Source organism: Oryx dammah, unplaced genomic scaffold, assembly GCF_014754425.2.
Source record: "Oryx dammah isolate SB20612 unplaced genomic scaffold, SCBI_Odam_1.1 HiC_scaffold_24, whole genome shotgun sequence".
Lineage (NCBI taxonomy): Eukaryota > Metazoa > Chordata > Mammalia > Artiodactyla > Bovidae > Oryx > Oryx dammah.
The window spans coordinates 50,708,885-50,733,502 of NW_024070208.1; the positions used below are offsets into that span (position 1 = coordinate 50,708,885).

Here is a 24,618-nt window from a genome sequence, read left to right on the forward strand (position 1 = left end):
GACTAGATTGAAACCAAAAGTGAAGTTTCTTGAACTATTTCTGTGCTCTCACCAGCAACATGAAAATATTGAGAGTTCTGGTTGTGAGTTTGTGCTGGATTGTTAGAGATTTCACTTTGCTTGTTTATTTTGATTATATTTTTATTTTAAATGTTTTCCTGCTTTTATTATGGAACATTTTCAAACATCAGCAAAGTTGGAAGAATTTTACATGCCTACCTATGTACCTGCCAGGCTTCCCCAGTGGCACTAGTGGTAAAGAACCTGCCTGCCAATGCAGGAAACCTAGAGACATGGATTTAATCCCTGGTTCAAGAAGATCCCTTGGAGGAGGGCATGGCAATGCCTGGAGAATCCCATGGACAGAGCAGCCTAGTAGGCTACAGTCCATAGGGTCCCAAAGAGTTGGACAGGACTGAAGTGACTTAGCATGCTCATACCTGCCACCTAGTTCTATCATAACATTTACCATGCTTGCCTTTATTACACACCAAGCTCCTGTTCTCTAGGCATTAATTATCCATTTTATTTTTCAAGGCACTTCGGAATACATTACACTTGTTTCTAAATGCTTTAGCATGCAATCATGATCTAGAATTCACCTTTTATTACCACTGTTTACTTAATTTAAATTTACATAAAAGCAGTATACACTGAATTTGTTTTTCCAAAGTCAAATGAATCATCAAATATTATAACTCCAAATTATTTACCTTTTTGAATAGTGATAGCTTTTAAAAATTTGAAAAGTGAATGAGATGGAGGAAGGAGAGGGTGGGACAAACTGAGAGAGTAACATTAACATAGATACTCTCCCATGTGTAAAATAAATAGCTAGTGGGAAGCTTCTGAATAGCACAGGGAACTCAGCTCCATGTTCTGTGATGACCTAGAGGGGTGGAATGGGGGGTAGGAGGGATGCTCAAGAGGGAGGGGATATCTATATATGTACACACACACACACACACACACACACACACTCCCTCTCTCTTATGGGCTTCCCACATGATTGAAGTGACTTCACATGCATGGGCTCAAGAGGGAGGGGATATCTATGTATGTTCTTTCTCTCTCTCTCTCTCTCTCTCTCATGGGCTTCCCACATGACTGAAGCGACTTCCCATGCATGGGCTTCCCAGGGGCGCTGGTGGTAAAGAGCCCACCTGGCAATGCAGGAGATGCATCCCACTCCAGTATTCTTGCCTGGAGAAGTCCATGGAAAGAGGAGCCTGGCGGGCTGCAGTCCATGGGGTCTCAAAGTGTCAGGCACAACTGATAGGACTGAGCATGCACGCATGTATACTTATAGTTGATTCCTGTTGTTCTACAGCAGAAACTAACAGAACACTATAAAGCAATTATCTTTCTATTAAAAATAAATAATAAAATATATTAAAATTCAAAAAAATGTTAACAAAGAAAAGTGAATAGCTATTTAAGTTAACCTTTTTAATTCCTGCTGTATTTGTTGGCTGTTTGTGATCTCGGTGTAACATTTTCGTAGCCCAGATGATTCTTAAGATAGTTTTAAGGAAATAAATCTGAGTTCATAATTCATCTGAGTGAGTAAAGCTGTGAATACAGAGGTTGAAATTATCAACCTACTATATTACTTTGTCTGGACTGAAGAACCTAACACATGCTTTGTTTGGATTTATATCTGGCCAACAATAATAAACCCTGGAGAAGGGAAAGGCTACCCACTCCAGTATTCTGGCCTGGAGAAGTCCATGGACTGTGTATATGTAGTCCATGCGGTCACAAAGAGTGGGACACAACTGAGCGACTTTCACTTCACAACAATAATAAAAGGGACATGCATCGAAGGTGTGGGAGTTTATAGCCTCTGGTCAGTTCACATGTGGTGGTTCAGTGGTGTGAGCCTTCTCCTCAGACACTTGTTGGGCTGGGTGCCTGGTCCCTGTGATGAAAAGCAGAGTACTGTCACACTGCTTCCTGATCATGGGAAAGGAGTTGCAGACCTTGTTTGAAGAGGGTGGAAGTGAAGACTTGGTAATTACAACTAAGGAAGGAAAAAAACAAATCCTGTGAGCCCTCCAGGATGATAAAAGTTTTTTTTTTTTTTTTGATCAGTCTGTTGAAATTCTGCTACCCACACCAGATTGTAGTCCCAAATTGATGATCAATAATATTGATGATAAGACTGATATTTTTAGGTTAATGAATTACAAAGTCATATTCCTAAGTTATAGGAAGCCTCTGTTGACAGATAAAAAAAGGGCAATCTAAAGGTTGAGAATTATGTTTTATTTAGCAGACTTGCTTGAGGACTTAGCCCTGAAGACAGCTTCTCAGATAGCTCTGAGGGACTGCTCTGAAGAGGTAAGGGAAGAGCCAGGATATATAGGAGTTTCTGCTAAGAGTCGGACACAACTGAGCAACTTTACTTTGACTTTTCACTTTCATGCATTGGAGAAAGAAATGGCAACCCACTCCAGTATTCTTGCCTGGAGAGTCCCAGGGATGGAGGAGCCTGGTGGGCTGCCATCTATGGGATCGCACAGAGTCGGTCATGACTGAAGCGAGTTAGCAGCGGCAGCAATCAAAAAACAAAAAAGCCCCCAAACACCCAGGTAGTCAGAACATCAAAGGATTACTATTAATTAAAGAAAAACCAGACATCTCAGGTTAATGAATTTCAAGCTTTTCTATGTATAGGAAGATGCTGGAGACTAAGCTCATTGAAATCATTCCTTTTACATGCACTTTCCCTAGTGGCTAAGATGGCAAAGAGTCCACCTGCAATGCAGGAGACCCAGGTTCAATCCCTGGTTCTGGAAGATCCCCAGGAGAAGAAAATGCCTACTCACTCCAGTATTTTTGTCTGGAGAATTCAATGGACAGAGGAACCTGGCGGGCTACAGTCCATGGAGTCACAAAGAGTCAGACACAATAGAGTGACTAACACCTTCAACACTAGCACTTAACTACCTAGGGCTGCTGCTGCTGCTGCTGCTGCTGCTAAGTTGCTTCAGTCGTGTCTGACTCTGTGCGACCCCAGAGATGGCAGCCCACCAGGCTCCCCCGTCCCTGGGATTCTCCAGGCAAGAACCCTGGAGTGGGTTGCCATTTCCTTCTCCAATGCATGAATGTGAAAAGTGAAAGTGAAGTCGTTCAGCTGTGTCAGACTGTTTGCGACCCCATGGACTGCAGCCCACCAGGCTCCTCCGCCCTCGGGATTTTCCAGGCAAGAGTACTGGAGTGGGGTACTTCTCCGACCTAGGGCTAGTATCCTGTTTTTATCCACCCTGAAGCCCCTCAGGGCACACAGTCCTGGATGGGTGCAGTGGCTGAGAGCTTGATGGCTGAAACATCCTTTGTTTATTGATGGGGCAGGTGATAGTTTTCATCCATATCTCTTACCATATCAAGAATATTTGCCTACTCTCCAGCATACTGTAGTGGACTAAAAAAAAATTAACTTAAATTTCCAAAGTAGAACTATATATTTAAAATTTTACATGTTCAAAATTTTAGTAAGAATCTTGACATTTCTCTCTTACTTAGAAAAAAATGTATTCATTTCGGAGGCAGTAAAAACAAAGCACCAGATTATTGACTGTTAATCTTTCTGGTGATACCTGGTTATACTTCCTCCCTTTTTGCCATGATTCTCCTTTCCCTGTCCTGGTCTCAAGGTCTCCTAGCTGTGTTTTCAACTGCTTTCTGTAGGGTTCTCCCAGTGTTACTCGCTGTAGACTCCTGCCAGCCAGGGAAGAGAGGACAGACTGCCTTTGGCTCAGGTTAACCTGGAAGTGTTCTTTCGCTAAGAGCAGGTGGCTCCCAGGTACTCAGCTACCAATCTACCGAAGACCATAGCATTTGCAAATTTCCTTCACAAAACACACAGAGGCAGGAAAAAAAGGGCAGGAAGGGAGACAGTTCAGCTGTATCTATAATGTTTTGTACCTTCATTTCTTCCCATGTATTTAAAAGGACAGACTGGCTTTTTTTTTTTTTTTTTTTGAGAACAGAGTAGTGTTTGTAGTTATCTGACCTTGAGGTGTATCAAACTATTCTTTCAGATATGTGCATAAATGATACTGAGTCAAAATAGAAGGTTCCCAATATTTTGGTGACCACTGTCAGAAAATGCCTTGAGTTCTGTGGTTGGTCTCTTAATATTCCTTTAGGACTTCAGGAGTCATTTGGTCCAACCACATATGTTATGTGTGATTCTTGCTCATAAGAGTCTCATATGTATCTGTCAATCTTCTTTGTGATCATGTGCTTTTTGCATCTTTTCTTTGTCTTTGCTGGTCTCTTGCCTCACAGAAATTTTGGATGATGGCACAATTTATTTTAAATGACTGAGGTTCCCTTGAATTCTGTTCAGATCTCATGTTAGGCATCTTTGATTCTGTGGCTACACTATGTCTACGTATATTCCATCAACAAATTTTACAAAAAATCATGAGAAGATTGAGTAGAAAAGGGGTTCAGCTGTAAACTGGAACTTTTTCTACTTAGAATGTGTACCGGTGGAAGAATGTACTGTGCGTACCTCCAGTATGCAAAGCAAGTTCCTTCTAATGGGTCTTATCACAACTTCGTGACAAATTTCTAAAAATATTCCCCACAGTGAGCAGTAGAGCCCTGGGTTTCCAAGGGAAAGACAAAGCAGGCAGGCTGTGTGGGTTTCAGTTAGATGAAAAATCTGGAGACTAAAGCAAATTCCTGTGCCTTTTTTTTTTTTGTTGTTGTTGTTAATAGGTTGTGAAAGTGACACAGATTCTGAATTTACATTCAAAATGCAGGACCATAATAAAGATGATATGTCCTATAGAAGGATTTCGGCTATTGAACCCAAGTCTGCCTTACCCTTCAATCGCTTTTTACCCAACAAGAGTAGACAGCCGTCGTACGTGCCGGCACCTTTGAGGAAGAAAAAGCTGGACAAAAATGAGGATAACAGACGAAGCTGGGCAAGTGCCGTCTACACAGAAGCAGATGGAACATTTCCAAGGTACTGGGATGTGAGCTGATTACTGAGTTTTAAAATTCATTTGGCTTGGGGAATTTGCTGGGATATTTAAATTTGGTAAAAGGAATAATCCTTAAAATGTATTTCATAGATAACATAAAACTTCATTAATGAAAATCTTTCTTTTTCTTACCTGTGTTTTTAGTCATCCATATCTTGAAGAGATTTCTTCTGTTTTAGAATGTCAGTGTATGATTTGCCAGTTCTTTTTTTAGATGCTTGCCTTTGACTCACTGGTTATCTTTCAGCTTCCTGGATGACTTACATTGTTCATTGTGAACTCTGCTGTGTTGCTTGTTTCCATTTTTTAAAAATCTGTGTTGATGGAGCTCAGTGAACACAAAAAGTATTCTTTAATTTCCCATCAAATCAGCAGAGCAGAGCGTGATTTTTCGAATCCAGCTTCCTATCCGAAGGAGGTGTATGGTTCTGGAAGTGGATCGGACTCGGAGGAGGAACGGAGGCTGCCGGATGTAGTTTGGGATGACTTAGCCAACCGTAGATTCCAAGTGAAAAAGAGGCCTGAGAGTTTCATCTCTCCTAAATCTTGTTCACCCATCTTTTCTCCTCCTGACCCATTAACCACTGGGCTGTACAAACTGACGAGGTCAGAAAAATTTCTCCTGGATCGGAATGCCTGTTGTGCTATTGATTTTTAATACATAAAGTAACACCCCAGATGGTTTGCGATTTCTCTCTCTCTTTTAACACATTTTATAAGTGTCTCTGGCCCTTCTATATCAAGCTCTTCTCTAATTAAAATGAGATGCTGTTATAATGCCTTAACTTTGTTGTAGGGGCTGGAATGATGAGAATGATGAGAATGGAAAAGAATTGGCTGCATTCACAGTGTGAACTTTGTGAGACAGAAAGCATGCCTCTTGTGTTCTGTGTCACAAATTGCTCATGCAGTGTCTTAACTGGTTGGATGTTTTGAACAGTAACGAGAGGAGAACTTGGGGCACGAACGTGGAGAACTGGCCAACAGTACAAGAAACTTCAGACTCCTCTTGTTATTTGGAAGAGAACGAAAACAAGACAAGCATTCCCAACACTGTAAAGGATGATCTTTATGTGCGAAAGCTAAGCCCAGTCATGCCAAGCCCAGGGAATGCTTTTGATCAGTTTCTTCCCAAATGCTGGATCCCAGAGGATGTGAACTGGAAACGGATAAAAAGGGAAACTTACAAACCGTGGTATAAAGAATTTCAGGGATTCAGGTTTGTCTTTGTGCATGTTTCTTTCATTCCAGTGTCCATTCAGTACCCTGACAGGGTACGTTCTATGTGCGCATTTTACGAGAGATTAATTTCCCTCCAGTGGCACCCCACTCCAGTACTCTTGCCTGGAAAATCCTATGGATTGAGGAGCCTGGTAGGCTGCAGTCCATGGGGTCGCTAAGAGTGTGACACGACTGAGCGACTTCACTTTCACTTTTCACTTTAATGCATTGGAAAAGGAAATGGCAAGCCACTCCAGTGTTCTTGCCTGGAGAATCCCAGGGACGGGGGAGCCTAATGGGCTGCCGTCTATGGGGTCACACAGAGTTGGACACGACTGAAGTGACTTAGCAGCAACATCTATAAACGTGCTCACTGTGGTGGGGGGGGGGACATGGTTTAAATTTAGACTTAAGGATCTAGATTTTAAAAAGTCTTCTAAACAGCCAGAGCTGGACAGTATTTTTAGTTACATCATTTTCTGTTGTCTTTTCTCTTTCCTTTCTCTCTGTTACTCCAAGTTAGAAGGAATTCAGACTCTGACGATGAGGACTCAGGCTCTGACAGAAGCTCCACCATTTTTAGTAGAATACAAAAAGCAGATCATAGGCTAGACAGCAACTGTCAAAGACCTTCACCCTTGCTGGAACTGGCTACCAAACGGGCCAGAAACTCCTGGGACCCCCAGGCAGCCAGGAGAACCCGTGGTGTTTCAGATGAGCCCAGGTGTACCTGCCTGCATGAGCCCGCCTGCTTAGAGTCCAGCCTGTGACACTTATGCCAACTTCCGCTGCCCCATTAACTGCTGACCATGATGAGCTGAATCATGGACGCTCACTCACTCAATACTGAGTTATGAAAGCGTAACATATAACATCATGCTTTCTGTGCAAGTGTGTGAGCTTGAAAGCCTAATAGAATTAAATGTTCTTTAGCACAATCATGTTAATAGTACAGAGTTACATGTGGCATCATCAGTTCTTGTTGAAAACCATTTAAAAAGGCTTTTTAGACTGCTGACCTAATTATACAGCTATGCTATGTGTGAAGTTGTGGAGAAAGGAAATAACCTGTAGACAGACACTGGGACAGGCAAGACTGATGAGAAAACGCAAAGAAGAAATTCAACAGAGTTTTTTAAACAAAGCTTCAGAGCATTGAATTTAATTTCTGCTGACCACCTGTGCCTCTTGCATAAAGCGTTCATTGCTCAGCTCTGGAAACCTTTCAGGATCGTTGCTGCTTCTCTGGGAAGGGAGTCAGACCATTGTGGCTGATGGGATGAGGAAGGGGTGGATGGAGCACTGTGTGTGTCAATCTCTCTTCCCATTCTAGCGCCATCCCTTGGCCTCAATGATATCCACCTTTTCTGAGAAGTAGACTCTGCTCTAATTTCATTAAATGGTATCATGGGTGATGGCATTAAATGCTGGTCTTACTTCACAGCTAGAATCCCTCCCATGGCCCCCTTGAATAATTCACCCACAGGGACTGGCTAGTTAGTTGGTTTGCTGATAATTACCTTTTCTCTCCAAACTTAATAAGATTCTCCCTTCCTTTTTCTTTCCTATGCTTCAGTCAGTTTTTATTACTTCAGGCCCTCCAGACATATTCTGATGACATCTTGTCCTCTGAAACAAATATCAAAATCGACCCCACGGCTGGCCCCCGGCTCATAACACGCAGAAGGAACCTCTCTTACGCACCAGGGTGTGGACCGGGAGATGCCCTGGAGATGCCAGTCCTGGATCCCGACTTAGAGAATGACGACTTCTTTGTCAGAAAGACTAGGGCTTTCCATGCAAACCCATGTGTTCTCCGGGCTTTCGAAGACTTAAGAAGTCTGTCTGGGCAAGACGATCCTGTAGAGCGAGATATAATCCTGCAGTGTAGGGAAGGGGAACTTGTCCTTCCGGACCTCGAAAAAGATGATATGATTGTTCGCCGCATTCCAGCACAGAAGAGAGAGGTGCCTCTGTCAGGAGGCCCTGATAGATACCAGCCAGTCCCATTGCCTGAACCCTGGATGCTTCCTCCAGAAATTCAAGCAAAATTTCTCTGTGTGCTTGAAAGGACATGCCCCTCGAAAGAAAAAAGTACTAGCTGTAGAGTGTTAGTTCCTTCCTGTAGGCAGAAGAAAGACGACATGTTGGCTCGTAAGATCCAGTCTTGGAAGCTGGGAACCACTGTCCCTCCCGTCAGTTTCACCCCTGGTCCTTGCAGCGAGGCGGACTTACAGAAATGGGAGTCCATCCGAGAGGCCAGCAGGCTTAGGCACAGGAAGCGGCTGATGGTGGAGAGGTCAGAGTGTGTTTCTGCAAGGATTATGCTTGTCGTGGATGGTCTTGTGTGACTTTCCTTGTGTGAGAAAGTAGCATCAGATTGCCCAACTCTGCATGTCATGAGCTGTTTTGAAGCATCCTGTTAAAGCATTGATTTTGCTTTGAGAAAAATCAGATCTAGTTGTTGTGTGGAAAAAGTGCAATTCCATATTTGCACGTCTCAAAATCACTTCTCTGAGACCTGTTTAAGAAGGTGTGTATCCGCAAACAGTGCCCTTGGCCTTGAGGGAAGACTATGATATGCTTCTGCCATATGACATTTCACAAAGCTGTTTTCTGATTACGTTTACAAGACTTTTATTCTGATGTCCGGGCATTTCTGAAACACTCTGGTTGTAGTTTGCTTTTATCTGTTTCTTGTATTTCAGAGTACATGATTTTTGGTGTAAAAATTTCCCTTAAAATATGGCATTGCAAGTTTCATTTAACTTGATTTTGATGTCTGATTTTGACCCAGGCTTCTTAGACTATTGACGTGCGACTTTTTACATTGATGGTTTAAAGTTCAGTGCAAATTTTATTACAGTGCATGAATGTCATTTGCTGTCTGCTACACTTTACATGTATGTAATTATGGCCATTTTGATAATGAGTCTGCATTTATATGTTATGCAACTTGCCGTTTCGATGAATGTTCAGTTTGTGGAACTTTGGGATGGACAAATAATGGGTTAAATGAAATTAGTAGACCTAAATCTAACTTCTTATTAGTTCCTGGCACAGGAAGTTTGTTTGTTTCCTAAATGAATTTGTTCATTTGGTTCAAAGGAAAACAGGAAATTCTTTACCTTGATCTGAATTCCTTGAGATATGAGATCAATGAGAATTTGAGGCATGATCAAGAATGTGACTGAAGAAGCAACCTTTTGAGATTTGTCCATCTCTAATTAGACTCTTGAAGATGTTGAATATTTAGAAACTAACACAACTAGAAAAACATGACTTAATTTTTGGTTTTCTGATTTCTTAGACTCTTTCAAAAGATTTATGGTGAGAACGGGTAAGTTTTGTGGTTCACAGTAAAAAAATCTACATATTGTTTGTCCTTTGTGTGGTATGTCATTTCACTTCTATCCTGGCATGACACTAAATGGGAATGTCTGTGCTGTGCATGAGACCTAAAACAGGGAAATTTTTCCTAATTCTGCAACTGAATGGTCATATTTCTGCCTGAGTACCCAGTGCATGCAATGCTGTATGCCAGCAATATTTTGTTTATGAGAAGTTGAAAATTCAAATCCTGTTTTTTTTTTTTTCTCCTCTAAGGAATTGATTAAAAGTCACAAAAACACATACCTGAGATTAGGTTTATTTATTTTGGTATCTGATAGCTACATAGGCCAAACCTCTTATTTCTGGATGTTGAAGCCCAAATAACTATATTTTAGAAAATCTTCAATGGAAAAAATATATTGGTATTCACTTTGAGTTTCGAAGGCATGTGGTTGGCATTATCTGTGTACTTTTAATTCAAGGAGAGCTTCCTTAGTTGGGATGCTGAGTGGCATTATTTTCTAGGATTTGCAAACATTTTCAAAATTCCTGACTAGGATAAAATTTTATAACATAGCTGTGTTATAAAGCCAAATAAGACTTCCAGAGCTGCAAAAGTTAAAATATTGGTAGTTTCCATGTAAGCTACAAGGATGATACTTAAAACTGTTCCCAGTTTTTTCCTATAGTTGACCCTCTATATCTGGGAATGCAGCTCCCAGAACCAGTCCTCTTGGATATAAAGGGGTTGACTGTTGTATCATTTGACTCTGTCACCTGGCAGACATAAAATATTATACAAACAAGCTTCTGAAAATATTTCCCATTTTTCGAATAGCAGAATTAAAACAAATACTTTTTAACTTTTCACCTGCACTAGCAATGTAGACTCATTCACTGTTAGGGCAGAATACTCAGGTGACTATATCTTAATATTTTATATCAACTTTCTGTAACTTTGTGAACCCAACTACTAATAGTTTTTGATCAAGAAGAAAATTGAAGTATGACAAATATTTTAATCTGCCTAAGCCATAGGAGCTAAGTATCTTCCCCTACTGGAACTTACTTCATCGCAAAGGTTCTCTAATTTTGATAGTTTTGGATAATTTTGATAGTGTTGGATAATTTTGATAGTGTGGAGATCTTAGAAGCTACCAAAATCACTTGTTGAGTAGCTCAGTTGTGTCTGACTCTTTGTGACCCCATGGACTGCAGCATGCCAGGCCTCTCTGTCCCTCAACATCTCCCAGAGTTTGCTCAAACTCATGTCCAACTATCTCATCCTCTGTCATCCCCTTCTCTTCCTGTCCTCAATCTTTCCAGCATTAGGGTCTTTTCCAAGAGTCAGCTCTTTGCATCAGGTGGCCAAGTTATTGGAGCTTCAGCTTTAGCATCAGTCCTTCCAATGAATATTTGGGGTTGATTTCCTTTATGATAAGGAACTAAAATCAACTAAATCAACTAAAATCACTATACAAAGCAGTATAGCCATTCTAGATGTCAAGGACGTAATGGAGCAATGAGCAGCTAATTGCCAATAATTCTCAGCCACTGATGTTGAAAATCAGGCTCCAAGCATGTTTTCAGTATGCCTTGCAAAGATATGTTATCTCCTATCTGGTTCCTCGTGTGTGCTTAAAACATCTTCATCAGGAGGGTGTAGGAGGCAATTTTTAGCATGACACTTAAGCATCTGCTAATCTCGATTCGTCATGGGAAAGCTGTAACAGATAAAAAATCTTTACAGCATCAAGCACTTTGAGTGATAACTTTCAGAAGAATTTTCATTGGTAAATAAGACTTTATAATGTAAGCAGGTTGTTTTTTTTTTTTTAAGGAAATGTGAATACACTGAGTTCAAGTACTTGATGGAAATGTAAACCTGTACAGCTATTCCAGTGACTGTACATGCTCCCTGTTAGGGACACATTGTGCGACTGGTTTAAGAAAAGAAGAGAGAAATCCAAATGCCGAAGCTCAGCAAGCTATAAGGATTTTTCTGGGCCCTAGCCAGCAGCAGCAAATGCCTTCTGTAGACTGTTTCAAGACTGCTGCTTGCATAGTACACTATTTGTTTTAAATGCTGTTCCCCATGCAGCTAACTGCCAGGATAACACAGATAAAGTGAGGTTGTCTATAAATGGAGACCAATGAATAATGCATGACTTGTTGAATAATGGAAAGTAATACAGATAGGTCTTCAGAAAACGCAGGTGCATTTTAAACCACTTGCAATAAAAAATCTATTATTTGGGATTAAAAAGTTTTCTCTGTTACAAGTTTTTTCTTAAGTTGATCTGTGATGAAAACAAAAATTTTAATTGAACTGAACTGGACATGGAACAACAGACTGGTTCCAAATAGGAAAAGGAGTACGTCAAGGCTGTATATTGTCACCCTGCTTATTTAACGTATATGCAGAGTACATCATGAGAAACGCTGGGCTGGAAGAAGCACAAGCTGGAATCAAGATTGCCAGGAGAAATATCAATAACCTCAGATATGCAGATGACACCACCGTTATGGCAGAAAGTGAAGAGGAACTAAAAAGCCTCTTGATGAAAGTGAAAGAGGAGAGTGAAAAAGTTGGCTTAAAGCTCAACATACAGAAAATGAAGATCATGGCATCTGGTCCCATCACTTCATGGGAAGTAGATGGGGAAACAGTGTCAGACTTTATTTTCTGGGGCTCCAAAATCACTGCAGATGGTGATCGCAGCCATGAAATTAAAAGACACTTACTCCCTGGAAGGAAAGTTATGACCAACCTAGATAGCATATTCAAAAGCAGAGACATTACTTTGTCAACAAAGGTCTGTCTAGTCAAGGCTATGGTTTTCCCAGTGGTCATGTATGGATGTGAGAGTTGGACTGTGAAGAAAGCTGAGTACTGAAGAATTGATGCATTTGAACTGTGGTGTTGGAGAAGACTCTTGAAAGTCCCTTGAACTGCAAGCAGATCCAACCAGTCCATTCTGAAGGAGATCAGCCCTGGGATTTCATTGGAAGGAATGATGCTAAAGCAGAAACTCCAGTACTTTGGCCATCTCATGCGAAGAGCTGACTCATTGGAAAAGACTCTGATGCTGAGAGGGATTGGAGGCAGGAGGAGAAGGGGATGACAGAGGATGAGATTGCTGGATGGCATCACTGACTCGATGGATGTGAGTTTGAGTGAACTCCAGGAGATGGTGATGGACAGGGAGGCCTGGCGTGCTGTGATTCATGGGGTCGCAAAGAGTCGGACACGACTGAGTGACTGAACTCAACCGAACCGATAGAATTTAGCCTAGAATTTGTCTCATGTTTATAAATATATTTGTAAATGATTATAAACATGAAACAAGTGATATTTCTGGGTGATATTTCTCTGGACACCTTGCGTATTTTCCAGTGTGGAATACTTACCTGGAAAAATCATTATTGCTCCATATCCTGTGATGGAAAATAGCTGCCTGTAACATGAACGCTTGCTTTCTGGTGAGAACCAAAGAGTTAAAGAGAAATGTGCATCACCCTTTCCAGCCTTAGATTGTTTATTTCTGGCTTGCTTTTTGATTTGGCATTGAACACTTGTCACTTTATTTTTAGTAAGATGCTTTGTATGTGGCTGTCATTTTCTCACGTATGCTTTTGTGTTGCATGACTTGTCATATGGTTCCATGACATTTGGAAATTTGGTTATGATGCCTCTTGGCAGAAGCTGTTAACGACAAAGAAATTTGTAGTGGTATATAGCTGTAATTTTGTAATGTGATTAATTAAGCCATGGCATCTACTGCCAGTATCAACAGGAAATGAACAGTGATTCAAGGTGAAGTTATAATCAAAGACAACTAAGACATGTGTATTTTACTTATGGGTTTTGGCCAAAAAAAATTTCTGGAGAACTATCAGGGCCCTTGGACTTCCCTGATGGCTCAGCAGTGAAAGAATCTGCCCGCAATGCAGGGGACCTGGGTTCGACCCCTGCGTTGGGCAGATCCCCTGGAGAAGGGCATGGCAGTCTGCTCCAGTATTCTTGCCTGGGAAATCCCATGGACAGAGAAGCCTGGTAGGCTACAGTCCATGGGCTTGCAGAGAGTCAGACACGACTGAGCAGCTAAACAGTGATAAGGGCACTTAAGACAACAAACAGGAAGGAAAAACCTCGTCAATATGAGTTACTTTCTGAAGATTTTGCCACCAGGAGACATTCAGCAATGTTTGGATGGGTTGAGGCAACGTTGCTACTAATATTCTGCTATATGTCTACAATACACAAGACTGCCCCCTATGATAAATAATTTTCTGGCCCCAAAATGTCAGCAGTGCTGCTGTAGAGAAACACTGATAATAGACTCTAAACCTATAAAGGAAAAGTCTTGTATGATGTCTTATCAGTATTAAAATTTGGGGGCTCAAAGTCATAAAAGACCCCTTTGTAAGCCCTTGTATGTTCACACTCCCTACAACAACAATAAAGAAAAAAATAGAAAAAAAAATTAATGATAATTCTAAAGTCTCTTTCCCAGGTTTTAGTATTGATTTGTGTTCAGAGAATTCCTGCAACAGTTAATGGAAATATATTTACAGGTGCATAAATAGATATATTCATATCTTTGCTTGAAAGTGGAAGACCCGAAACTAAGTATCATGGAATTGCTGTTTGCCATATAAGATTATCAGTGATTTTATATTTAGGAAATTTTGTTACATGTCAGTCCTTTTTGATCCTTTAGTTCTTAGATATTCATCTGTAAATTTCCTGAGACTTCTTTACAAAAATGCTCATTGTAACACTAGTTCCAGCATTGTGGGAAAAAAGAGTAAGGTTTTAGTGACCTTGTTTTATAATCTACTCCTCTTTTTTGTAAACTTCCCCTTCTTTCTCTCTTCACCCTATGCTATTTCTTTAAAAAAATTATTCACCTGAAAATGCAGCATGTTAGACCTGTATTTTTTGGAAGAAGTCCAAATGCAGTTCTAAGTCAGAGTCTTTCCAAAAAAGGAAATACAGAGGTAAATGAATTGCAAGAGAATTGTGATTTGCCAGTGAATAGTAATTCATTCTAGTGATACAAAACGTACTAGGGCTGTGTAGTCCTTTATAGTTTTCCCAAACAATCTTCCTGGGAATATCCATGGGACTTATTTTGGGGAGGTAGTCAGGTAGGTATTAGGTTGCATTTTAGAGACGTGGAGAAAGAGAAATAGACTCTCTAGTTTTCCCAAGGATCTGCAGCTCCTGAGTTGGTAAAACCAGACTAGGGCTTTGTATAATGAGGTGATCGATGGAGACTGCTGGGCAGTCTTGTTGGCATATAGTAAGCCCTCAGAAGTTTGCTATTATGCTGTTAACTCTGATAAGGAAGGAAAGAATTCTTCATGATCTGGCTGAAAGGCTCCTACACTCAAAACGTTCTCGATTTTATCAGTGGGGCCTGGGGTGACCTCTCTAATTTGAAACTGCTTTGGGAATCAGTTTTCAGTAGATCTCTCATGATTATATTTGCCTTAATAAGAACAGTTGGTGTGTAGCACCAGATGGGTTTTTGAAATGCCATCAACATAAACTGAACCGTTTTTCCCAGCAACTCCTTCCTGGTTTAGCCAGATGAGGAACTGAGAGTGAGAAGAGTTAAATGATGTTCAGGGGGTGGTAGGGTTGGGGGAGAGGGAGTGGTGAAAATTGGATCCCTCTGCTGGGTCTCACCTCCTCTCTCATTCTGGTGCCTGCCACAACCTGTTTGGAATGTGCCAGGCTTTCTTGAGGTAACTTGATCCCAGGGAACACAGGGGGCTCACATTCCTGCCTTCCACAGGGACCTGTCTACTCCAGCCAATGTTTGGCTCGTTTATTTATATTGGGGACCCCTGAGGGCTTTCCTGGTGGCTCAGATGGTAAAGAATCTGCCTGCAATGCAGAAAGGTTCCATCTCTGGGTCAAGAAGATCCCTGGAGAGGGAGATGGCAATCCACGCCAGTATTCTTGCCTGGAAAATGCCGTGGACAGAGGAGCCTGGCGGGCTACAGTTCATGGGATGGCAAAGAATCAGACACAACTGAGCAGCTAACACTTTCTATGTGCCAGGCTGTGCTGTGGGCTCCCCAGGAGGGTGATGAGCCTCTACCCCATAATGACGGTGTTTTCTGAAAAGACACATGTTAAAGTTTCCCAGTGAAGAAGAGTGAGGACTGAAAGGGTCTGGACCTGCTGAGACTGGTGGGCCTTCCTCCCACCAAAATATTACTTAAAATACTGATGTTTCTAATTTTGTTCTGGAATTTCTGTAACCTCATGTGTTGGGCATCCAGATTCCCCTCATATCTTAGAGCTGAAAAAAATCTTTTTAGTGTCTTGTCTTGTATTAGCTCATATAGCCTGATTCTTTGCAGTTACAACTTAAGTGAATTTATAGTCTCAAATCAGGTTTTTATATAGTCATACCCCGTTAAGTAGGCTTCCCTGGTGACTCAGTGATAAAGAATCCACCTGCCATGCAGAAGATGCAGGTTTGATCCCTAAGTTGGGAAGATCCCCTGGAGGAGGGAATGGCAACCCACTCCAGTATTCTTGCCTGGAGAATCCCATGGACAGAGGAGCTGTGTTGAGAATACACCCTGGTGGAAGCAAGGAGGCTGATGATTCTAATAATGCAGGCAGGAGATAGAGTGATTTGGATCAGAGTAGTGAAGATGGAGGTGGTGAGAAGTGGTCATCCCCTAGATATATTTAGAAGGTAGAGGGGCAGAATTTCCCAATGGGATCAGTTACACGTGAGAGAAAAGGAATCTGGGAAGGCTCCAAGATTTCTGACCTGTGTACAGGAAGGATGGAGTTGGCTTTTATTGAAATGAGGAAGATGGGAAATGAATGGATTATGGGATGAATGTGGATTGTAGGATAAGCAGTCATGGTCTTGATCTATTCAGTGAAGTTTGAGTTGCCCATTAGACTTGCAGGCAGAGAATGAATAGTTGCATACATCCAACCAGACTATGGTAAAAAAATCTGCCGGCAATGCTGGAATCCCAGGTTCGATCCCTGAGATGGGAAGATCTCCTGAAGAAGGGAATGGCAACCCACTCCAGTATTCTGGCCTGGAGAATCCTGTGGACAGAGGAGCCTGATGGGCTACAGTCCATGGAAGTGCAAAGAGCTAGATGCAACTGAGCACGCACACACACACACAACCAGACTATAGTCTCACAGGGATCCTGAAGAATGAGTGGCATTTAAAAAGGAATATATACTGTTGAAAGGGCTTTTAAGTTGAAGGGAAGAGTTCAGGAAAGACCTTCACTGCATCTGGAGGCTGAGTGATAATTTAAGAAGCTTTTTTAAAAGTCTGAGTAAGAGTTGATTGTGCTCTGATCTAGGGTATTGGCAACAGAAATGGAAAGAAAAAGACACTGAGTAAGAGGACCTGGGAACTAATTGAACATTTAAAGAAGGGAGAGACAAAAATGAAAAATGGCTCTCTGATTTTAAATGTGAATGACTGGAGGGCAAGTAACACTATTAGCAAGAGGAAAAGCAGGTTTGGAGACAAAATTTTTGGCTATATCATGTAGCCAAATAACCATGTGTTTATAGTCATATGACTTATCACTTAACAAAATTCTTTCTAGATACTGTTTCTATTGATCCTTTGACAGTGAAGATTCCTAGGGGACATCCGTGCAGAGATGTTTATTTAACAAGCAATTGGGATTGATTCAGAGAGACTGGTCCTAGGCTATGGATTTGGGAGTCCTGGCATAGAGATTGTTATTGAATTCCTGAGCTAGCTGGGCAAGTGTGTTATTAAAAAAGAGTGGTGATGGCAAAATCTTGGGGAAGGCACATTTAGAGGCCCAAGAAAGAGATGCAAAGCTATTTCAACAACTAAGAGGGGAGTCAGTTACAATGAAATAAAAGCAGAAGTGGCAGGAAAGAACATTTTGGGTACCTCACACTCAAAAGCTTCGAGTCTCTTCACTCCTCAATATGCAGATCTGACCTCTCTTTCCAGGTCTGCCTTAGTTGCCCCTCCTCTGATGTGTGTAAAGCACACATTCCTGGGCAACACCCTGCTCTACTCAAAGTACTCTAGTTTGAGCTCTTTGAGACCTAATCCACATTACATCCTCATGGCAGACGTGGACAAAACAAAAACTGCCTTAATACAAAAGAGGATTATAATAGAGGTTATATAGTAACTGGCTGTTGGAAACCACTGTGGTCTTTGAGACTGGGCACGGTGCAGTGGTGGGGCAGGTCTTTATAGAACTCTTGAGAAGCAGCCGCAGCAGCACATGTCTTCATGACATTGAACTTGAGGAGAAAATATCAGGTAATCTTTAAATAATTTAATAAGTACTCAGAAAAGGCAGCCAAACCTTAAGAGATTATCTCTGGAGGAGATAAAGACAGGTGATTCTAGGGACTAATAATTTTTTTTCTAATGTAATATTTTTCTGCATCGACTCCCCTAAATATGAATATCAGATTATTTTTTTCAGCATGGTTCAGGGTTCATTTAGCCATTCTGTGAAAGAATTCACATTTGGCTGAAGTGCTAGGCTCTTGTTTCTGCGTTTTGGAAAAACACCATTTATCTCTGTAGTGCTATTTCTGTGATATCATGAAAGCATCTAGGTAGTACCGCAGAATTGTAGATGGAATTTCCAAATATAAGCCCAACCTTCCAGTTTTAACCTTGAATCTGTTCCCACGAACCTTGGTTACTATGAGTATTTTTGTCGTAGGAGTAAGTCCTTGAGTGATGTCAGCGCAGAGGATATTCAGAACTTGCGTCAGCTACGTTACGAGGAGATGCAGAGAATCAAGTCCCAGTTAAAAGAACAGGACCAGAAATGGCAGGATGTGAGTATGCTGCTTATTGGGAGATGGGGAGGATGTGTTTATTGGACTCTTCTTTCTTCTCCAAGAAGACAGTCAGTATACTCAAGGGACGATTTTTCTTGATGGCGGATTACAGTTCCATAGAAAATATGAGCAACTCCTTTAAAGATGAGTTTTAAACCCTTCTGCTCTATTTGTTGTATCTTAAAGGCCATTGTGAAACACAGAAGCTCCTTATCTTCTGATATTTTCTGTGGGTTCTCAAAAATGAGAAGCTGCTTCCTTGCTGTGTAGGTCTTGTTTACTTGCTCTGGTGGTTGCATTTGGGGTATGACTGTTGGTGATGCTCACGAAAGGGAAGACTTTGCTTAAGGCTTAGGGGGAGCAGGGGACCAGCACAGAGACTGGGCATCAGCAGGGAGAGATGGAAGTGCTCTTAGAGTTAATAGAGAAGGTTTGGGGAGAAATGTGAATGATAAGTCAGTACTATTTTGGTTAACAAAGGAGTTATTGAATGTGAATCAAAATAAGATGTTTTCACAGAGCTGATGTAGATCCAGATGTCTGTTTGGATAAAGATTTAATCTTTAGTTTGTCCCTGGCAGAAGAGAGCTGTGCCTTTTTTAAAAGGGTCAGTTGTTGCAGGCCAAAGGAGTGTAGGACTTCCTTGGTAGCTCAGCTGGTAAAGAATCTGCCTGCAATACAGGAAACCTCAGTTTGATTCCTGGGTCAGGAAGATCCCCTGGGAGAAGGGATAGGCTGCCCACTCCAGTATTCTTGGGCTTACCTGGTATCTCAGATGGTAAAGAATGTGCCTGCAATGTGGAAGACCTGGGTTCGATCCCTGGGTTGGGAAGATCCCCTGGAGGAGGGCATGGTACTCCAGGATTCTGGCCTGAAGAATTCCATGGACAGAGAAGCCTGGTGGGCTACAGTCCATGGGGTCACAAAAAGTCAGACATGACTGAGTGACTTTCACTTTCACTGACACATATACACTGTGTATATTTATGGGCTTCCCTGCTGGCGCTGGTGGTAAAGAACCTCCCTGCCAGTGCAGGAGACATGTCCAACGCCAGTATTCTTGCCTGGAGAATCCCATGGTCAGAGGAGCCTGGTGGGCCACAGTCCATGGGGTCGCAGAGTTGGACACGACTGAGTGATTTTCACTTTCACAATTCACTCTCAAAGGAGTCTAAGGGGCTTCCTAGGTGGTGCTAGTAGTAACGAATCTGCCTGCTAATGCACGAGTCACAGGAGACACAAAGACTGGGTTCAATCTCCCAAGTCAGGGAGATCCCACGGAGTAAGAAATGGCACCCCACTCCAGTATTCTTCCCTGGAAAGTTCTGTGGGTGGAGGAGCCTGGCAGGCTACAGTCCATGGGCCACAAAGAGTCGGACATGACTGAGCGACTGAGCACAGCACCCAGCAAAGGAGTGTAAACAATTACGATAGATAAATTACATATAGCAGACCCAAAGAAATCTGAGCACAACTTTATGGTAAGAGGGTTGAGTGGTAGTATGAACAGAAGGGTCAGAGATAGTAAATCTTAATTTTCAAAGGAATTAAATATTAAGTAACAGAGATGAAACCCCTGCCTTAGCTATGTTTCTAAATTCCACTTCTTTTATTTGGGATCTCAATGTCATTGTCAAGAAACAGAAATTCAGTGCCAGTTTGCCAAAATACATGGTAACTGGAGATGAAAGTGAGCGATATGGAGGGGTTATCCCTTAGGTTAAGTCAGATGAAAATTCCTGCTAGTTCTGCTTCAGTCCTTCAGGACCGATGTGCACTGCTTTTGTTCTTTCTGGAAATAGTTCATATTGATTTCAGGCTTTTTTTTTTTTTAAAAGCAGGAATGGCCCTGCCTGCTCCCAAAGGATGTAAACCAAACCTATTTTATGTGCCTGGGGTGGGGGGTGAGGTTTTTTTTTCTTTTAGTCTGGAACTTTGCATAAGGCTGCAATGCCACTAGAAGTTCTCAGCGTGGGACTTCTCTGGGTGGCACAGTGAAGTTGGTGCTAACCCAACTGTCCTAACCCCCTGAATGTCAGAACCAGCTTGGGCCGCCGGGACTAATTTTAAAGATGAATCAGGTTGAGTGTCCCGGGGGTCACTCCCAGGATGCGTCCTGGATGGATGTATGGGAAAAGATGGCCACTGCTTCCTGTGTGATCTTCCTTATCGCCCTGTTCTTACGGGGAGTTGAACTGCTTCAAAATCATATTCTTGAGTCTTTGTTGTTCAATTGCTCAGTCGTGTCCCACTCTTTGTGACCCCATAGACTGCAGCACGCCAGGCTTCCCTGTTCTTCAGTATCTCCTAGAGTTTGCTCAAACTCATGTCTTTTGAGTCAGTGATGCCTTCCAGCCATATCATCCTCTGTCTGGCTTCCCCCTTAAAGCCTTTCCACACCTGGCCCTCCCTTCCCAGGGTAGAATTGACCACTCCCTCCATACACCCCTGACTCTCTCATGCAATCTCTTCACGTTCGTTGTTGAACTTTATTTACCTGTCTGTCTTTCCCTTCTGGACTGAGGGTTCCTCTAGAGGAAGCACATTTTATTCGTCTGTGTGTTTGTGGCCCTGTTGCCTCCAAGTAGGGACCGACCTCTGTATTTGTTGCATGTGTGTCTCTATACTTAGCCATGTTACAGTCATGTTTCTGTTCTAGTTTGACTAATGAAACATGTCATTTCACGTAAGAACCAGATGATTGGAGTGAGATGAAAATAAATTTGCAACAGTTCCCGACCTTTCTGACCTGGCATCTAATTACAGGCGTTTAGCATTCTTCGTGAAATGGGCAACAAGGCAGGCACTACCTGGGAAAACAAAAACGGGGTCTATCTTATTAGGTCAGGGCTTTCAGACAGAAGCATGAGATAAAGGCTCAGTACAGAAACGCTGGCTATAAAAAGCAAAATTAGGGCACCTTGGCATCAAGTTGGAGTGAATAGTTTTAGGGACGTAATGGGATCCTCTGGTGCGCGCTCACTGCTGGAAAGGGTGTGTATAAATTCAGGTGTGCCTGGGCTGACGTGATTTTCCTCTGTCAGGACCTTGCAAAATGGAAAGATCGTCGGAAAAGCTACACTTCGGATCTGCAGAAGAAAAAAGAGGAGAGGGAGGAGATTGAGAAGCAGGCTCTTGAGAAGTCGGAGAGAAGATCTAAGACATTTAACGAAATGCTGCAGGACAGGTAATGAGACCGAATGCATCTCAGGGTTGGGGAAACCAGTGTTAGGTATTTTGTGTAAGTGTTGTGAGCTGTACTTATGCACCAATATTAGACTGTCATCAAATATGCATAAACCTTTGAGTGTTTTGCTCTGCAGTGAAAAAGCAAAGTACTGCTGTAATAAGTAGTGATTTGAATTAATGAAAGAAAGGTGTACTTAAAAGTGGTATTCCTTGTTCCTTCCTTATACATTGTATATTCACATGCAGAATTGGCTGGTATTGGCTATCTTTGCAAAAATAAACAACTTTTTCCTCCTTTTAAAGTAAATTTAAGAATGGAATGGTGAAAAAAAATGGCTCTCATTCTTAACTAAATTGTGTAAAATGTAACAAAGTTCTTTTTCATGTTGGCATGGTGCAATTAAAATTGTATTTTTAAAAGGAAGACTATATAAACATCACTGTAGGGGTTTATCTTTTGCTTTGCAACATAACAGGATAAAGGTCCAGTTAAACTTGCCTGTGGAGCAGTTGCTCTATGAAACCTTGAGAAATTTATGGGTCAGGGAGAAGGCAAATATGCTTTAAGGAGGATGTCAAAAAGGAAAGGTGCTGTCAGGTGGAATTAAACAAAGCTCCTTTGTCCCTAGAAGACAATGGTAAACACAGTTTCATTCACTTGAATGCAATGCAGTTGGCTTGAGATGTACTCCTTACTGAATAATAGCCAAGAGACTGTTTCATCAATTTCTCTGAAAATAGGAATGGTGACTTTTAGTCTGCCATAACTGTCCATGCAGTTCTACCAAGCTGTATGAAATCAGCTTGATTTCTAACTTGATATTATTGAAAGTCTGAATCTTTTGTGGCCTTCTATTTTTACAAAACTATTGTAAATTGTATACAGGAACACTCGGAACCCTGTTAAGAAATCTGCATCTTTGGAGGGTTCCAGTTGGTTGTCAGTTATCTTTAAAGTGTGTTATGGAACTTTGAATAATCTCTTATTTAAAATTTTCTTATTTTCCTGTGAAAATCCTTTTACAATTGCAAATACTTCAGAGATTTTTCTTAGCCTCTTTAAGGAAAAAAAAAATCAAGCTCTTAATCCTTCTTTGTCTGATGTTGAAAAATTCACGTGTATTTATTCTCACATTCTGTTTATTACATTATTATACTAAGTCAGCCATCTTTTTATTCCTATCCTTTTTTATGTTAATGACCAAAATAACATGTCTCTCCACCTCTGGGTGTCAAAAGCATAATTTTGCGGTTATGGTGTTTCTTTCTGCTAAGGGAATCCCAAAATCAGATGTCTACAGTTACGTCGAGAAGGAGGCTATATTCTTTTGATGATGGATTGAATGAAGAAAAGCTTCCCCCTGTGCTGCCTATGCCAGAAGCCTATTCCCAGAGTGAGAGAGTAGAAGAGAAAGGAACGACTTATCCGACAGAAATTCCTAAGCAGGATCCTACAACTTTTGCAAAAAGGGAGGCTACTGTCACAGCTGAAGTTCGGTTTCCTTCTAGAAGCCCTGTGGAAGAACAGCGCCCAGCCTCTTTGTCATCTCAGCATTCACTGAATACACAGATGGAGTTGACTCGAGTTTCAGCAACTCTCCCCAGAAGTTACCAGAAAACCGATGCGGCCAGGCTAACCTCAGTGGTCACACCGAGACCTTTTGGCTCTCAGTCAAGGGGAATCTCATCACTCCCGAGATCGTACACGGTAAACGTGTTCCCCGTTCCCTTGGTCTGTTCTCCAGCGCAAAACACTGGTGAATTTGTGCAGAGGTTTCTGTTAGAGATATTAGATATGTAAATGTCTAATCTACTGTTTTAGATTCAGTAGACATTTAATACTTAAAATACAGCAACAATTCAGAACTGATTAAATTTCAAATTCAGTGAAAGGAGAGCTGACACATTAAAAAAAAAAAACTACATCCTAAGGCAGAGCATTTACTTAAAAAATTTTTTTCTTAGTTTTTAGAATTTATTTTAATTGGAGGATAATGACAATATTGTGATGGTTTTTTTCATACATCAACATGAATTGGCCACGGTGTACAGGTGTCCTCCCATCCTGAACTCCACTCCCACCTCCTTCCCCATCCTCCCAGAGCACTGACTTTGAGTGCCTTGCTTCATGCATCGAACTTGCCTTGTTCATCTGTTTTACATATGGTAATATATGTGTTTCAATGCTATTTTCTCAAATCATCACACCCTCACCTTGTCCCACAGAATCCAAAAATTTGTTCTTTACATCTCTGTCTCTTTTGCTGCCTTGCATATAGAATCATTGTTATCGTCTTTCTGAATCCCATATATATCCATTAACATATATTGAAACAGTATTGGAGTTTCTCTGTCTGACTTACTTCATTCTGTAAATAGGCTCCAGTTCCATCCACCTGTGGTACACACACAATGGAATATTACTCAGCTATAAAAAGGAATGCATTGGAGCATTTACTTTTTAGTGTCATATTTTCTCAGATGTATCTATTTTGAGTAGTGTGTGTGTGCTCAGTTGCTTCCAGTTCTTTGTGATCCCATGGGCTGTAGCCCGTCCGTAAAATTCTCCAGGCAAGAATACTGGAGCGGGTTGCCAATTCTTTCTCTAGGGGATCTTCCCCACCCAGAGTCTCTTGTACCCCCTGCATTGGCAGGCAGATTCTTTACCACTGCACCACCTGGGAAGCCCCATTGTGAAGTGTTAGGTTGTACTATATGAAGTTGCCAGTAGTTAGTTCTTTTTGACCTATAAAACAGCAATTTCACGTGGTTTAACCTAAATATTTTTAGGTGATTATGCCCAAATTTTCTGTGTATCCTCATTTCCCACTTCATTAGAACTTGATACACTTGAATGTATTTATTAAAATGTATCTCATGGTTCAAAAAAATACATATTTTATTGGAGTTTTAAAGAAATATAGAATCATTTACTCTGAGAATGAAGCAGTCCCATGTACCTGAAAGTGACTGTATTAATTTGAATTATGTGAAAGGAAGCAGGACGGTCTT

At 41.4% G+C, this 24,618-nt stretch overlaps 1 protein-coding gene across 14 annotated transcripts in view; it reads left to right on the plus strand.

Moving 5' to 3' along the window:
- LMO7 (LIM domain 7) overlaps positions 1 to 24,618 on the plus strand; it is a 221,190-nt gene that overhangs the window by 157,271 nt on the left and 39,301 nt on the right. For 4 of the 14 annotated variants that reach the window (XM_040266881.1, XM_040266882.1, XM_040266884.1 and 1 more), the window contains 9 exons: positions 4,735 to 4,987; positions 5,379 to 5,612; positions 5,947 to 6,225; positions 6,751 to 6,951; positions 7,804 to 8,526; positions 9,538 to 9,567; positions 18,297 to 18,414; positions 21,462 to 21,604; positions 22,882 to 23,314. In XM_040266881.1, coding sequence (XP_040122815.1) covers positions 4,735 to 4,987; positions 5,379 to 5,612; positions 5,947 to 6,225; positions 6,751 to 6,951; positions 7,804 to 8,526; positions 9,538 to 9,567; positions 18,297 to 18,414; positions 21,462 to 21,604; positions 22,882 to 23,314 — 2,414 coding nt within the window. The remainder of the gene's footprint in view (positions 1 to 4,734; positions 4,988 to 5,378; positions 5,613 to 5,946; positions 6,226 to 6,750; positions 6,952 to 7,803; positions 8,527 to 9,537; positions 9,568 to 18,296; positions 18,415 to 21,461; positions 21,605 to 22,881; positions 23,315 to 24,618) is intronic. The other 10 variants (XM_040266894.1, XM_040266888.1, XM_040266889.1 and 7 more) reach the window with 4 other exon arrangements.